General features: G+C 49.5%; 9 protein-coding genes across 9 annotated transcripts; 3 read left to right on the forward strand and 6 right to left on the reverse strand.

The window, feature by feature from the left end:
- Nucleotides 1–118: 118 nt before the first annotated feature.
- Nucleotides 119–1,842, forward strand: K460DRAFT_364714 (uncharacterized protein). Its single transcript, XM_040933048.1, has 2 exons — nucleotides 119–973; nucleotides 1,056–1,842. The coding sequence occupies exons 1-2, from the start codon at nucleotides 134–136 to the stop codon at nucleotides 1,488–1,490; spliced, it is 1,275 nt and encodes a 424-aa protein (XP_040791291.1). The 5' UTR covers nucleotides 119–133; the 3' UTR covers nucleotides 1,491–1,842.
- On the reverse strand, nucleotides 1,569–3,356 carry K460DRAFT_427988 (uncharacterized protein). Its single transcript, XM_040938280.1, has one exon. It carries the CDS (start codon nucleotides 3,190–3,192, stop codon nucleotides 1,822–1,824), a length of 1,371 nt encoding a protein of 456 aa, XP_040791292.1. The 5' UTR covers nucleotides 3,193–3,356; the 3' UTR covers nucleotides 1,569–1,821.
- A 313-nt stretch (nucleotides 3,357–3,669) lies between these two features.
- K460DRAFT_275792 (uncharacterized protein) lies at nucleotides 3,670–4,905 on the reverse strand (the record flags this gene model as incomplete). The annotated part of the gene is made up of 1 exon (XM_040928068.1): nucleotides 3,670–4,905. One exon carries the CDS (start codon nucleotides 4,903–4,905, stop codon nucleotides 3,670–3,672), a length of 1,236 nt encoding a protein of 411 aa, XP_040791293.1.
- Nucleotides 4,906–5,363: 458 nt separating this feature from the next.
- On the reverse strand, nucleotides 5,364–8,088 carry K460DRAFT_427990 (uncharacterized protein; the record flags this gene model as incomplete). Its single annotated transcript, XM_040938281.1, has 6 exons — nucleotides 5,364–5,857; nucleotides 5,902–5,976; nucleotides 6,016–6,049; nucleotides 6,113–6,210; nucleotides 6,241–7,545; nucleotides 7,967–8,088. 6 exons carry the CDS (start codon nucleotides 8,086–8,088, stop codon nucleotides 5,578–5,580), a joined length of 1,914 nt encoding a protein of 637 aa, XP_040791294.1. The 3' UTR covers nucleotides 5,364–5,577.
- Nucleotides 8,089–8,600: 512 nt separating this feature from the next.
- Nucleotides 8,601–9,155, reverse strand: K460DRAFT_335150 (uncharacterized protein; the record flags this gene model as incomplete). The annotated part of the gene is made up of 1 exon (XM_040930938.1): nucleotides 8,601–9,155. The coding sequence occupies one exon, from the start codon at nucleotides 9,153–9,155 to the stop codon at nucleotides 8,655–8,657; it is 501 nt and encodes a 166-aa protein (XP_040791295.1). The 3' UTR covers nucleotides 8,601–8,654.
- Nucleotides 9,156–9,166: 11 nt separating this feature from the next.
- Nucleotides 9,167–9,794, forward strand: K460DRAFT_364715 (uncharacterized protein). The gene has a single exon (XM_040933049.1). The coding sequence runs from the start codon at nucleotides 9,559–9,561 to the stop codon at nucleotides 9,733–9,735; it is 177 nt and encodes a 58-aa protein (XP_040791296.1). The 5' UTR covers nucleotides 9,167–9,558; the 3' UTR covers nucleotides 9,736–9,794.
- Nucleotides 9,795–10,121: 327 nt separating this feature from the next.
- K460DRAFT_353677 (uncharacterized protein) lies at nucleotides 10,122–11,381 on the reverse strand (the record flags this gene model as incomplete). Its single annotated transcript, XM_040931732.1, has 3 exons — nucleotides 10,122–10,238; nucleotides 10,276–10,752; nucleotides 10,812–11,381. 3 exons carry the CDS (start codon nucleotides 11,379–11,381, stop codon nucleotides 10,122–10,124), a joined length of 1,164 nt encoding a protein of 387 aa, XP_040791297.1.
- A 279-nt stretch (nucleotides 11,382–11,660) lies between these two features.
- On the forward strand, nucleotides 11,661–12,968 carry K460DRAFT_353678 (uncharacterized protein; the record flags this gene model as incomplete). Its single annotated transcript, XM_040931733.1, has 1 exon — nucleotides 11,661–12,968. One exon carries the CDS (start codon nucleotides 11,661–11,663, stop codon nucleotides 12,966–12,968), a length of 1,308 nt encoding a protein of 435 aa, XP_040791298.1.
- A 345-nt stretch (nucleotides 12,969–13,313) lies between these two features.
- K460DRAFT_309355 (uncharacterized protein) lies at nucleotides 13,314–14,089 on the reverse strand. The gene is made up of 2 exons (XM_040930128.1): nucleotides 13,558–14,089; nucleotides 13,314–13,502 (listed from the first exon to the last, which is right to left on the reverse strand). The coding sequence occupies exons 1-2, from the start codon at nucleotides 14,039–14,041 to the stop codon at nucleotides 13,417–13,419; spliced, it is 570 nt and encodes a 189-aa protein (XP_040791299.1). The 5' UTR covers nucleotides 14,042–14,089; the 3' UTR covers nucleotides 13,314–13,416.
- Between the last annotated feature and the right edge of the window lie 433 nt (nucleotides 14,090–14,522).

The following is a 14,522-nucleotide window of genomic DNA, read 5'->3' on the forward strand; positions in this document are numbered from 1 at the left end:
CATGGCTAGGTTAACAGTGAAGGTACCACGTGGTGGCTTACGTCATGTCGCATGCGTTCTTCCTTTAGTGCAGGTTGCCCGAATCCTACGACAACATTTTTTCATCAGGTGCTTTTCAACGAGCAAGACTCGCATGGGCACAAAGAAATCCCTAATTCGCATCATGAAAGCCATCGCAGCGCTGTACCCACCCCTCTCCAAGCGTCAACCCATGCCTGCATTCTATGGTCCACTCACCTTCTTCCTATCCCTAACCCCATTTTTCTTCCGCAATCGGCGCCAAACAGCTCTCTGGGTCTTTCCAATCCTTCTAGCGTTATGCATCCGCGCACCGTGCTATACGTTTGGCGACCCATCCGCGAATTACTACAATAGCTCTCCTTTCATCGCAATACCATTCTGGTTCCTTGAATTTGCCATCTTGACACCAAAGGATGGGCCAAACGCACCTAGATATGTGGGCAATGCAGACGAAGTCAAGAAAGAGACAGGAGTGAATGATCAGCGAGATGATATGAAAACACTGTGGGAGCGGTTTGCATGGGCCTGCTCGTTGATGATTCCGTCGCACCGTGGCATAGGCTGGAATTGGCAAGTCAAGAACGTTCCAGCGGATGCTAATCAGCATCTACCGAAATGGGCGTACGTACGGAAGCATGTTGGCAAAATGCTGCTAGCGTACATACGCTCTGCGGCTATGCTTGTGATCTTAGGGTACAGCTCTAGTATGGAGCAGCGCCTTGCATCATCAAATTCGCGCGCGAAACTGGTGTTTGTGAACGCGCTCATTGGCTGGTCAGGCGCAATTTGGGTCTGGGATCGGCTGAACTGCTTCTACAGCCTGCTTGCCGCTGTATCGGTTGCACTAGGAATTTGCAACACCTCGCAGTGGCCGCCGCTCATGGGGAGTATCCGAGACGCGTGGTCTGTGAGACAGATGTGGAGTGTAGTGTACCACCAGATGATGCGAAAGGTATTCTGGCCCTCACTCATCAGACCATGAACTTTCTATGACTATGTTCGGAACCTTTCACTGACGCGATAACAATATTTAGATAGTCTCACAGCCAGCTATTCGAATTACTCGCTTCATCGGTTTCCCCAAAGGCAGTCTAGGCTCTTGGCTTTCGCAGATTTACATATCTTTTTTCGTGAGCTGTCTAGTACATCAATTCCAGATGTTCATGGTTACACGGAGGGATATGGGAGAATTTGTCTTCTTCATGTCGCAGCCTGTCGCTTATACTCTTGAGACATTCGTCCGCTGGCTCTGGATACAATCAAGAGGTGCGGAGAAGGTGCCGGGAGAGAGTGAGCTCCGTTTCAGAAGACTGGTCGGATACTTGTGGGTAATTTTGTGGTTCTCGTCTAGTCTCCCAGTGTATGTGAAGGGTTGTAGAGTTGCGAATATCGTTGGAGATGTCTTCTTTGGCAGCAGGCCTTTTGACACCGGAGTTCGTCTCGCCTCTTCTTATCGCAACTCAAACTGATTTGACCTCTTTCAACGAATGGCCGTGGTTCAAGAGTAATGTGTTAGTCTTAGGATCTGATGTTCGACTTCAGTGTCAAGGAAGAGTTAGGAGAGTAGTCGGGCGTGTAGTTGAAGGAACGAGGCTGGTATCTGAGGCGCTAGGGCTATTCTAGGGCTACGAGACTTTAGGTAGATTACGCCAGATGCTTGGGTGGGTGAGTGGGTTATTGTGTTGCTCACATTCTACTTCAGCCACTACACGCCTCACGCGTAAGGCAAAGCAACTAAAGAACCCAATGGAAAGATAGAACAGACCAAATCCGCACCGAGACACCATTACATCTCCATCTTCATTCAAACACCGCTTGAATATCCCCCCGCCACATAATCATGACTTGGACACCCGTATTCCTCACCCACTTATCAAATTGCATCCATCTAACCTCATCCCTCGATTTCTTACTGCAGTGCAACTCAATGCGCCTCGGTATCACACTGACTTCTTTTTCCCGCAGGTAGAAGTGAACCCATTGCAAGGCATCCCACTCCGCCCCTCGAAAACGAATGAGTTCCACAGAAGGCGGAATCTCGCATTGCGAAGCAGCCGCGCCCGACTCAAACTCTAGCACGCGAATGCGAGGCAACCCACGCAGAAGAATTTCTAGCTTTGCACGGAAGCTGGATCGGTAGTGGGGGTCGTGACCGGCCATTGACTCGAATTCGTTTTGGCGACACCGGATGTTGAGATTGGTTACGTTAAGGAAACAGCCCTTGCGTATGGAAACGAATTGGTGTGGGCCAGTGTAGTCTAGCGTGAGTGAGGTCAAGCTGGGTTGGCGGGCGACAGCTAGACCGTTCAGCCCGGTTGATAGCGTTAAGCTCTTGACTTGAGTGGCAGCCAGGCCCTGACTTAGACGCAAAACCTCCGTGTTATCATGCTTGGTTTCGATCTTTGTTGAGCGATATTTTAGTCTACGGACCTGCTTCTCATCTGCCAGAGGCCTCGCATGGAGCTCTAGAGCTTGGAGCTTTGGCAGTGAAGCTATAATGAGACTGCAAATGGTAGCTTCAGTGGGACGCGTGAGATCCTTTAGCCACAACATCTTTGCTTCTCTTGATAGGCGCAGGGTATCCACGAGGTCGGTGAGCTTCTGTAGACAGCTTGCACAGGAACAAACGGCGTCATCATTTGCAGTTTTGGAAGAGCGCAATCGCTTGCCCTTCTTAAACCATACTGCAAGATACCGTACGTGAGCTCCTAGCTCGGGGCGTCGCATGATGGTACGTAAGAAGCATACCAATGACGACGCGCCTCGATCTCCAGGTACTGACATCCGCCGAGGTTTTGGGAGGAAGATATCTCGGTAGAGAATATCCTGCGCAACAGGTGCCAGCCGCTTGCATGTGAGGCCGAGGTTGAGAAGATCTTGGATGCTCCACAAATGAATTCGGAGTAAGTCCGTCGTCTCTAGGTCTCGGTTGTTTTTCCTTTCATATAAGGCGCGATAGCCATCTTTCCTGCAGATGTTCTCTGTTGACACGAGGTGTCCTGCAATTTGACAGAGGAGTTCGTTGGGTAGCTTTAAGAGAGAGGGGCCGATATCGCCGGTTGTCTTAGGTGCAGCTGCTGTTCGGTCGCTAAAGCAAATCTGGGGTGACCGGTAGAGACCGAGGGATCGAAAGAGTACAGCAGCGTCATCGGCTGCTGTGTGTAGCGCCATATTGGCTTTCTCCGTGTCGGTGAAATTTGCTTGGATTCAGCGCTACAGCGATTGATGATTGAGGGTGGTCGAGTTGAGTTAGTTTGATGATGGGGAGATTTAATGGATCGCCGGATTATATAGATGCAAGAGCACCACATTCGACGTGAAAGTGAAACACACCACTCCAGTTACTTGTTTAGACTTTCACTTATGTCATGTGACAACACCCCGTGATCCTCTACGCGAGACATTGGCAGAGTCACTGCTTAGATCTCACAGTTGTTTGTGATTGATTTCCAACTTTCATATGTTTGTGTGGGGGTGAAAACTGAACATATTCCATCGTTGCGATCTGCCTTCCATCATGACGTGTCTTGAACTTATATTAAAAATTATACACTACGCAATTTCTCGACTATTAGTTGACTCTGATTCGTCATATCAGAAGCCCAGTAAAGCATCGTCCACAGCGTTCCCCCAGATCTTACGTGTTAGCTAAATCATGACTGCATCGCCATCGCTATCCCACTCCGCCTCAAAATACGGGAACTGAACTTCGACCACGCCAAAAGCGCCCATGCCCTTAAGATAACACCAGCTTTCAGCCCGCCGTAATGCATCCAGTTCTTTTTTCAATCTCCAGGGCGTACCGCCAGACTCCCACGTTCGCAATCCCCAGGGCGGAAAATACAAGTACAATTCAAGGCCCGCATCTTTGAACATGACCCGTACATCTTCGATTGGGTGAGGAGAGTGATTAAGTCGAGCGGTCGTCTTCGTCCACTTGGTGCTGTCGAGGTGGTATACTTCAACCCGACGGAGCGACGGGAAATGCGACGCCTTTTTCGCAAGACACAGCTCATTAAGGACGTTTGCAGTAGCATCGCTCGCCTCGCTGATTCGCAGCACTTCCAGTGTTGCTGGAAAGATATCTTTCGGGTCTGGTGGCGCACGCATAGCGATTCCAAAGCCACTGAGCGCCTTCATCGTAATACCGAGTTCTTTCAGTCCAGTAAATGCCCGAAAGTCAAAGAGTGACGTTATGCGGGAGGGGAAGTAGATCGATGTCATATCCGTCGGCACTTCTAGATACCGCAAGCGTGGTAGCACAGCTGTGAGCGCACCGGTAAGGAAGTCGTGTTTCCAATCTATGGGTAGGGTGAAGCGCGCTATAGCTTCCCTAGATCGTATAATGCTGAATAGTGGGAAATCCATAAGCCACGCGCTACCAAGCTTAAGTTCCTCTAAGTTCGGCAGGATGCAAAGTAGCACGCCGAAGAGCGCGGGGACGACATCGTCACGCAGTGCATCGAGCCATTGATCCTCCTGCTCTTTCCCCTGTGCAAAGTGGGCTACGACCGCGGCGCATCTCTCCATCAAGCCCTCGCGCCGCCGCAATCTTTTAGGTGCTTTGATCGCCTTGTACACTTTTATAGACCTGCCGTACTCATCGCGCTGTATCCTGTCCTCACTCTTGCTCCAGATCTCCAGACTGCGCACTTGGCCTTGGAGATGCGGGTGATGCCCAAGGCCCCATATGTACTGGTCTATATACGTTAGGTTGAACTGCGGCTCTTTGAGGAGCCACTCCTGCGCGATAGGACGCCATCTCTGCGATATAAGTGCGAGGCTTGCCAAGTCTCTGTTTCGGTTCAAGTCTGTGAACTGGGCGCAAATATTGAGGAGGAGCTCGTCGGGGAGGCTTTCAATAGTAGTCGGGGGTCGAAACATTGTGGGCTGAGGATGTGCTATGGCGAGGCGATCAGTTAGGCTAAACTAGGTGGGTAGGCAACAGATGTTATACAATTGCCTTGAAGCAAGGAAGGCACAGGCATAAGTTTTCAGTAAGCCTTAGGTTTGAGAACCTTCAGGCATGGTGAGTTGGGTCGCATGCAAACGGACGCAGTGGCTCGAGCGCCGCGCGTTGTCACGTGAGGCAAGGCATTCACTCCATCATGGGACCTTACAATTGAAAGGTATGTGATTTAGCTTAGAACCCACTGCAAACTCTTATTAATATACCAAGCTTACACATTACTAAATTATGGAGTTTCCCGTAAGATGTATGTGCTCAGTTCAAGCGAGCAGGGCACCGTGGTTCACGTTTACGTCAGGGTCTTGCATGCAATCAATCTATAGCAACATAATGCTTTGGGATTTTATGAATCATATACTAGATATAGAACACACGCTCGTGACCATCTCAATTTCGCTCGACTAGACATGGCGTAGTCTTGACCTGCCCCACGAGATGCCCCTAGCACTCTAAAGTATGACGGCTAGTCCGCAAATTGACATGCGTTTTGAGTATGCTGGTCAGCATAAATTGTTCGTATAGCCTCTCACTGAATGTGTGCCTTCCATACTGTGTTTTATCAGCACCGCACAGGCAGGATCCAGAAATCAAAGGCTATCGTTCTGGCCCCACACACTCCGATGCGGTCGGAGCCAAAATTTCCAGTTGAAGCACGACCACAATCTATCATCGAACTTTGAGTGCTCGTAACCTAAAGTGTGGCGGAGGGCGCTCATTTCGACGTTGTCTGCTAGGCGTAGCTTTGCCACATGCTGCTTTAGGGTCTGATCAGATTCCTTGTTTGACTTTTTCATGCGATTGTCGGTCCGCCTACCACGTTTCGGGTCGTTCTTCGACTTTTCACTGCGCTGGAGCCTTTCTTGATGACTATAAGAGGATCCCTCGGAATGACGAGAATTTTCCCTCGAAACGGTATGTTGCTAGGCGCAACCTCTAACTTGACCGTGATTTGGAAGTTGAACTCGAACTGAGCTAAGTCTACGTTGCTATCAGTCCGTGTCAGCTATTTGCATGTTATAATATACGTACCTGGCAAAGTTTGAAGTCGCCGTACTACTTCTTGCTTGCCGAGAAGTCTAGAACCCCACTGATCTAATTTGAGTTTGTGAACCTTCGAGCCACGAGGCATGATGTTTGGGTCCCACTTTGTGTTTCGAATGCCGTGGAAGAAAACAACGGATGCCCAACACGAACCGTCAAATGTAGGTGTATTCATAAGTCTGAAGTAATCATGACAATGCTTCATGAACAGTTGGCTGCTTAGAATCGATGAGCGGCGCCGCATGCTCGCTTTTGTGTCTAGCTCCGAAAATTGCCTACCCGATAGGGCAAAACGCCATGCTTCAAGGGGCGACAAGTAAGATAGTCCCACAAGCTCTTTATGCATATCGAAGAGCCTCTCAGTCGGTCCAGTGTAGAAGGCGACTTTGACGCCTTTATCGGCTAGCTCAGTGAGGATCAAAGGGTAGTTGAGTTTTCCCTCGTCAGCCACGTAGCATTGAGCGATGCTAGTTCGAGGTCGGGTTTTGAAGAAGAGCTCAATGCACACGATATTCAGCCTCTGTACTGGAATTTCATTGACTTTCTGCAAGAGAGCGAACGTTTGTCGGCCGCAGGACCGGAGGTGTAGATGTGTCAAAGTATTTGGAAGGATTTTGAAAGGCGAATGGGCTCGATGGAAGGCGATATCCTCATGACTCTTGCCGGAATCTTTGGTAGCAGCCTCTGCACATAGAGCAGGGCTTATTGGGCCTAGGAATCGGATGCTCAGTGGCAGACCAAGCGCATCCATGGGCAAATCTAAGCGTTTCAGCTTCGCGAACCCGGGCAGTGTGATAGTATGCCTTCCCATATTTCTCCATGGCAGATCATGAGGAGATCTCAACATCTCAGTCTTGGCGGGGCCTTTCCACCGTGAGTTTTCTAGAATGATGAGCACTTCAAGATTCTTCTGCATTAAGCGGAGGGCTGGACCTTGGAATGGGGTAACGGGTAACAACTCTTCATTTAGAGCAGGCAGTTTGGCAGGGGCTAGATTGACTGGACGTGGTGGGTTACCAGTGTCGAACGCCCTCGCCTCTGGGAGTTCAAGTGTTATCGATTTAATGTTTGGACACAACGATATCACTATGTCCATAAAGAAAGCGTTACTCTTACGCCAGACTGGGCCTGAGCTACGCTTGCCTTGTCGAATTTCATTCCAGTTGACATCGCCTCTCGTGCTGACTGCAATAGATTTCCCTAAGAACTTCAAGGTATTCGGATCGAAGTTTGGCAGGCCTAAACAAAGGCATTCAGTGTGGTGGCCACATCCGTAATCTCTGAAGTTTACGCTGTTGACCTTCTCAATGAGCCCAGGGTGTTTTATCAGCGTCTCGAGGAGTTTCTTGATGTGGTTCCTTGGGATTACGAGTTCCTTGATCAAAGCCTCCCGAGTGACACGGCTAACATTTTTGTTGACCCTCGCGAGGTTGAGTATATCGTTGGTACCGCATAGGCCTTTGGCTATAGCATACAATAACTCGAATGGTAGATCGATTAAACCAGATTTTGGACTCCGAGAGATTTCGCCATGTAGCAGACGATGGGGTAATGCATAGTTATGTCTGACGTCTAGAGTCTCCTGTCGAAAGAGTTCAGGCGCCATTCCAGAAGGTGGAGAATTCATAGCGTTTGGTTCACGCCTTGGGCTTGCGAGGCGCTTCTTTTTGGTGCCAGAAACCTGAGATTGCGGAGACGTCGTTGAGGGCACCATAGCGGATATCGATTGCGGACGGCGCAGTCGGGAGGTTGATTTCGGGTGCTATATCGCTGGGTTGAGGCAATCAAGTAGTTATTGTATCGTTGTAGTGATCGCCAGCTTAATGCATCGCGAGTTCGCTCCGTTGGTCACGGACTCCGCAACTACGGTACGCGCGACAAACGCTCGAGTGAAACGGTCTGGTGAAAGCGGCTGGAGAAAATTAAAATTGGTACCAGGCAGTCACCAAGATGATTCTAGGGAGTATCTTTGTGCTGAGGATCACCCGAGGGATTAGATGTGGTGGGGTACCGTGGTAGGAGGCAACACATTTCGCCAAGGCGCTAGGTGACGACATGCTGGGTAGGCACGCAGGCATTAGGTATTCAGGAAATCTGCTTAGTAGGTAAGACGATGTGTGGTGTCACTCACCCCATGTCTATTCTTGTGACTACGATGTCTCAGGTCAGCTCAGAAATATTGCAAGTGAAGGGAAGTAGAAGATGGATATAAAAAGCTGCAAATTTATTTTTGCGTAATGAAGACACGACACAACTTTTGCATCTACTCAGCTGAAACCCCAGAAATCTTTTGTTATCCTGAACAAGACTTTATACGTACCTCTAGACCCTCTACAGTCTGTTACCCTCCTTACCTAGCATTCGTTCCCTTCACAGCAATGCCACTCGTCAATCCAAAAACGCAGCACTGATAACAGCGACAACGGTTCGGCCTTCCTGCGGCCATCCAGCGTGTCCAGATGGACAGCTCACTCTTTCTCCCAATGAGTGACTGCCCGCACAAGACAGGAGCGCTGCAATTGGTGAAGCTATCCCCTTGCAGTTATGATATAGTCCTTATTCTCTTCACAGTAGCTCAAGTTTCGCAGGTTCTCTCGATATCAAACAATTCTTCAGCTTTCTCTTATCTCGTAGGCCGTCCACGGTCCAGCTTCAGTGAGGAAACGTTGCATTGGCGGCAAGGTGCAATTGCGCGGCTGCTGGCAATCCGTTTGAGGATTGAACGGCCGGTATACCCTCCTCTTCCGCAGTCTACTGGGGCATTGTATCCATCCCTCCCGCAATCCATAAAGTGGGTGCGGATATTAGCCAGGTCCCGGTCCAATGCCCTGGTACATTTCAACGCCTCTTTCGGTTTCGATGAGGTCGAGGATATGTTCAAAGTATATGGCTTTGCTTGAAACTTGAGCTCTTGCCTTGGTGCTGCGCTGGTGGCTTTGTAGCGAGGAGATTCGATGATTACCCCGTCTGGGCGCTCGATAGCACAGTGTTTTTTCGCGTGTCGCTTTGACTTCGTTTGGATAGTCATCGTAATTCTCAGGTCGGAAGACGTGGTGATGATAGAGGTGGGTACTGTGGTGCCTTTGTTGCTTCGCTCAATAGCTATGTGAGTAGGTAGCTGCATCCTTCTAAAATGGATCCGTATGCTAAGATGCGTATAGACTGGTGTCTCGAAATCTATTGTATGATTATGGTGCTGAAATTGCTATTCTAGCAACATCAAGAAGGGATGCTCTTACTCTTATACACCTACCTCGAACCTCGTCCACACATACAAACCATAGACACAAGTAAAGGAAGGATTCGCCGAAAGTCCAGAACCCTTCGATCGCGATCCCATATTCCCCAAGCCCTCTCAAACCCTCCTCATACGTGCAGGCCGAGCTCACCTCACCGCAATAATAGCTGCCTTGCGCGCAGCGATCCTGCGAAACTCCAAAAGAAGGCGCAAAGAACCAGCAGAACGTCATATCACGCCCATCGCGACGCGGTCCAGACCTCCAGCGCCCACCACCTCTGGATCAACCATGCCACCGCGCATCCCTGTATCTCATCTCACCGCGTCGGGTTGTGTTGTCGGTATGGATTGTGACGTTTTACGAGAGGTGGTGCTGTTGCGCCTCGTTCAGCTGAAACGCGCGCGCCTCCCGCACAGCCCCCGGAGTTGTGATGTCATGGACAAGGCTGACGGGGGTAGATTCTAGACCTTGAGGTGGTTTTGGGGTATGAGGGTAGGGTTGAAAAGTCTAGATTTGGGCCTATTGTGCGTAGGATGAGTGGGTGGATAAGGCGTGGGCAATTGTCGCGTAGTGGTGGTCGGGAAGGGCCGTGACGTCATGTTTTGCTTGCTTGTGGGTTTTGGCGAGGGAGCGAACTTTCGAACTTCTACGTCTCTCATATTGAACACCTTAACGACCACTTTTCGCATCTTAAGATTAAGGATCTCCTTTGCGCATGAGCTGGTAGCAACGTTTTATCGACAGAATGTACGAGATTAGACTTGGTGATTCCTTATTGGTTGTGCTTTTGCAGCATATACTGCGTCTTCACGGTAGGGAAGTATTTACAAGGCTTATTTGACTTCTTCGATCTAATTGAACTCCTCTCTGTGTGTTCCTGGCTTCAACGTGCCTTGCAGTTTTGCTTCCCTACCAAGTTTCATCAACGGCTTCCGGAACTCGATTTCCACGTCTACAAATGCCATTGCCTTGTCAATGGCCATAACGATGTGAGCTAACGCACACATGTCTTATTCGCCGTAGCGCTTCCAACGCCTCTGGTATCTTGCATAGCTCTTCGTAAGAGCCGAAGCATGTCTGGATGGCATTCCCAAGGCATCCTGTCTCGTATTGCGTTGACGCCTCCTCTCCGCCGACCGGTTCCTGCGTCAGGTTGAGGGTAATGAAAGACGTAGTGAATAGGATTCTTGAAGCTTCCCAGCTGCGCAACGTAGCAAGACTCTGTCGATGGGACCGCATCTGCCAGGCAGTTTGCCACATGTTGCATCTGAACTGTAGCTCGACGTGGTGCAACTTCGGCAACTCCTTTGGGCTTCCTATCAGCTTATCAATCCAAGAGGAGCTATGAAATAGGCTTCCGGTAAAGACATTGACCATTCGTATTGATTCGAGAGACGCAGGAAGCACGAGAAGAGGGTCCGAAATCCCAGGCGCACACTTGTTGTAGGCGATCATCCAGTAGGGGATTTCAAGCTGCCTAAGCTTCGAAAATGTTGAGACCCAAAGTACGTATTACTGTTGATATCATTTGTGGGCCATACGCGGAGAGGACCGCCCGTATATACTGAGTCTTCGTCCATGACTTGAAGCACCTCCAATCGTGCTGCGAGCTGCGAGCGCACTGTTACGGATGCACATTCGTTACGTGTGTATGCGGAAAACAGCCCAAACCACTCTGTCGAGTTGGTACCCATGGAGATGGCTTTGAGACCTGGCGCAAGAGCAATAAGAACAGCCACCCCAGCCGAAAAGAAGCCGTCGTCTCGGATCTCTTTTCTCCATGTCGTCGTTTTGCTGACGTTTGGGTAGTGCTTGAAAAACATATCCCAGCAGGCACTTGATCTAGGAGTCTTAGCCATCGCATCATGTAGCTTTTGGCTTATCGGCCCAAGGCGCAGGTGAGTGAGAGTCTTGGCTAGGCCTGGGCGAATTTGTAAGAGCTCGACTAGCTTCCAGATGTTTATTGGTGATACGACGGTTTTCCGAATCAAGGTTACCAGCGCGACGGGACGAAGACGGTGGCAGGTGAGAGAGAGGTTTCGTAGGTCGCGGCAATCGACGTATAGCGCAATATTAAGCAAGAGCTCTTCGGGGACGCTCAGGATGCCCATCACGATGGAAGGTTCGTATATTCGAAGTATTATGGGCCTTCCGCGTCTGGTTGATTGTGGTTTCCGCGATCAAAACAAAACCTTGCGTGAGATATGGAAGTAGAGCGCGTGTAGCCCGAGCCGTTTGCGCTACTTTTTATCTTACACTTGCTTCGTTGTGGGTAACGCACAGACTACCTCCCCGAATGCATAAACCCTTCTTCACAAGTGATTCTACTCACCCCGCCTCAACCTGATCTCAACATCCACCTCTAGCCTGGCTCACCACAAGCACTCATGATGAGCGACAAGCACTCGACTATCACACATCGCGCGGAAGATGGCTTTGGGGAAGCATTTAACAACGCTGTACCAGCGCCGCCACCGAATATTGGGCCACCCAAACTCCTACAGCTCCCAGATGAGCTCCTTCTCACGATAGCGATGAACCTGGATGGTAGAAGCCGAAATAAGGACCTCCGCAATCTCGCTCTCACTTGTCATCGTTTCCGGGGCGTGGCGCAAGAGATTCTCATTTGCAACGCGATTCTCACTCCGGACGCAGTGTGCCGAAACCTTGAACTGCTTTTCGAACACCCCGAGCATATCCATAAACTCCCGAGTCACCTTGATCTCTTAGGGAGGGGGTATAGGTCAGACGACATCTGGTACCCTACCAGCGACGACTTCGCCCAAGCCTATGGGGAAGTCATGATCAAGACATGTGGGCTAGGCTACGGGCTAGATTGGATCAAAGACTTCTCGAGAGGTGCTGAATCACGAACATCTGCTTGTTTAGCGATCTTGATTCTGCTTCGTCCCAGATTAGAGCATCTGTCCATATCAGATCACTGTATCAACGAGTGTATACTCTTCTCTAAGTGCGTCGAGCAACGAATTCCAGTCCGATTCCGTATATTTGGTTATCAGCCTACCGCTTCCAGCAATATCCCTCAGTGGCGAACTTTGATAATCAATACCTTTGCTCCAAAGTTGCTGACTTTGGAGGTGGTCGATACTTCCTACGGAGGCATGTTAAACCGTCTTGGATTCCGGAAGTTCCAGAACTTGAGACAGCTCTCAGTATCAGCAGACCATATCATCTTCCTATCAAGGGCCCATGCGCTAGTTCCGCTTTATGAACCTTCGGATCCGATCGATGTGCTACCCAACAGCTTACGCTCACTCCAAATCTACGTTGAAGATTTCACATCTGAGTGTGGATCTATATACGAATGGCTTGAAAAGCTTCGTAATCAGCAGAACGCGTTCCCATTACTGCGCACGATTCGGCTCTTCTTCAAAGTCACACTTCAGGCGTTCCAAAACTACTCGAAATCGGATAGCACGGAGAGGTACTGGTCTCGTTTTAGCGATACCTCCAACCAAGCTAAACATAAATTAGAGTTGTTGGAGAGTTGGAGGGATTGGGACATTAGCTTGGAGATGTTCTTCCTTAAGTTGGAAGGACCACCGCGCCCAGAGGGCATAGACGCGTGGAACCAACATTATAAGGCGTTAATGAGGACACCTCTGGACCCAGACGCAAACGATTTGTGCCACTTCCTTCAAGTGCCATATAATCATGTGCTTGAGGGGGTGCGATAGATGGATGAGACATTGGAATGCACCCTCCATCAGAAGATTTCAAGACGCCTGAAAAGCTGGGATCGATCAGCATGAGTTTGGCGAGGCGTCCTACCGTGTACTCGAGGTGGAGAGCTGATAATATATGCAAAGAAAATATACACTGTAGATTACATATTTGCTTGCCGCTGCCTTTTTCAGCCCCAAAGCGTAGATCCCAAATTGTAACTTGGCGTCACTCCTCAACATTAGATCACGTCAGTTCTACTTGGTGAGTAATTTTAAAATTACTGCTTTAACAGAATGGTAAGAGGTATACATATCCTCTGTGAATGAGGAGTAGTACTCAAAGTTTGAAATAATATTGATCTCTCTACTTATGACTTTAAGACTATGTAATTACTTGCCGCTGACGCCTTCCTTCCATTAAATTGGATATATTTCACGTTGCCACACGCCCATGAACGTTTTATAGTGGCGCAACACAGTGATGGCTTCCAATGCAATGCGTGCAACAAACCCTTCGATCATTTGGAGCATTGTTTCCACACGGATCTATAACACCTATTAGCATGACACAAATATCAGATCTGAATCGAAATTTACGTACACCAACTCGGCAAGCAATGGTTCGTGCAGAACGTCAACTCCAAATCCGTGCTCGCTTGACAGTTCTTGACCTGGCTTCCTGCAGGCGGTTTGCCAGACCCCCAAGCAATCGCATCGCAGCTTGAGTCTGTCGGCTTGATTGACAGGGTACGCCCGGCAAATCCATCACCAAAAACGTCGCTCATGTCGTACCAGATTTGATTGACATCGAGGTTGTATGAGAAAATCGTCTGGCTAGCATTTGGCTTGAAAATTCCGCCTTCAAGGGGGCTGATTTTGAGCGCGATACCCCCGGATGCTGGGTCGCGATGGAAAGTCTCACTGTAGGAGGTGTCCTTCGCGATGGTGTTCTGCGCGCTGATGGAGCCACCGACCGACCAGAGGTAGATGGGCTCGTCGCATTGATTTGTTACAATGGCGCGACCAACGGCTTGAACGCCGACAAGGAAAGAGAGGCAGACAAGAGCGTAAGTATTAAAGAGCATCTTGATTTTGCAGCGAGTGACGTAACGCGAACACTTGCAATTATTGTATTACTGTTTGCTTTGCCAAGTTCACTTTCCCGCACGACTACCAGCTCGCTTTATACTTCGGAGTGTCGCATACGACGATGTGACCTAGCGTATACAAGGCAACCATATCATCTCCGCGAACATATTTCGGGGAAAGTAGCATGTAAAATACGCCCATATGGTGAGCAGAAACGAGGTTTTCCTCCTGTTTCCTGGTGGCGGCTAAAGTCATTGGTCCGCTATTTCCAGCCCGGCGATCTGTGCGGGGGATACGGACACCAATCAACCCTGTCTGACACCAATTGAAGAGCTGATTCGTGACCTTGGGTCAGCTGGCACTGCGTAGCTAGCTGATGGTGGGAGTACTGGTGACTGCCTTTCCTAGTTATGGAAAGAGCGCGCTTCATGTCGGAGTATTCGTTGTAGAGTACGATTTTCAAGTGGGCACAAAATG

This window comes from Cucurbitaria berberidis (assembly GCF_010015615.1).
Source record: "Cucurbitaria berberidis CBS 394.84 unplaced genomic scaffold K460scaffold_2, whole genome shotgun sequence".
NCBI lineage: Eukaryota > Fungi > Ascomycota > Dothideomycetes > Pleosporales > Cucurbitariaceae > Cucurbitaria > Cucurbitaria berberidis.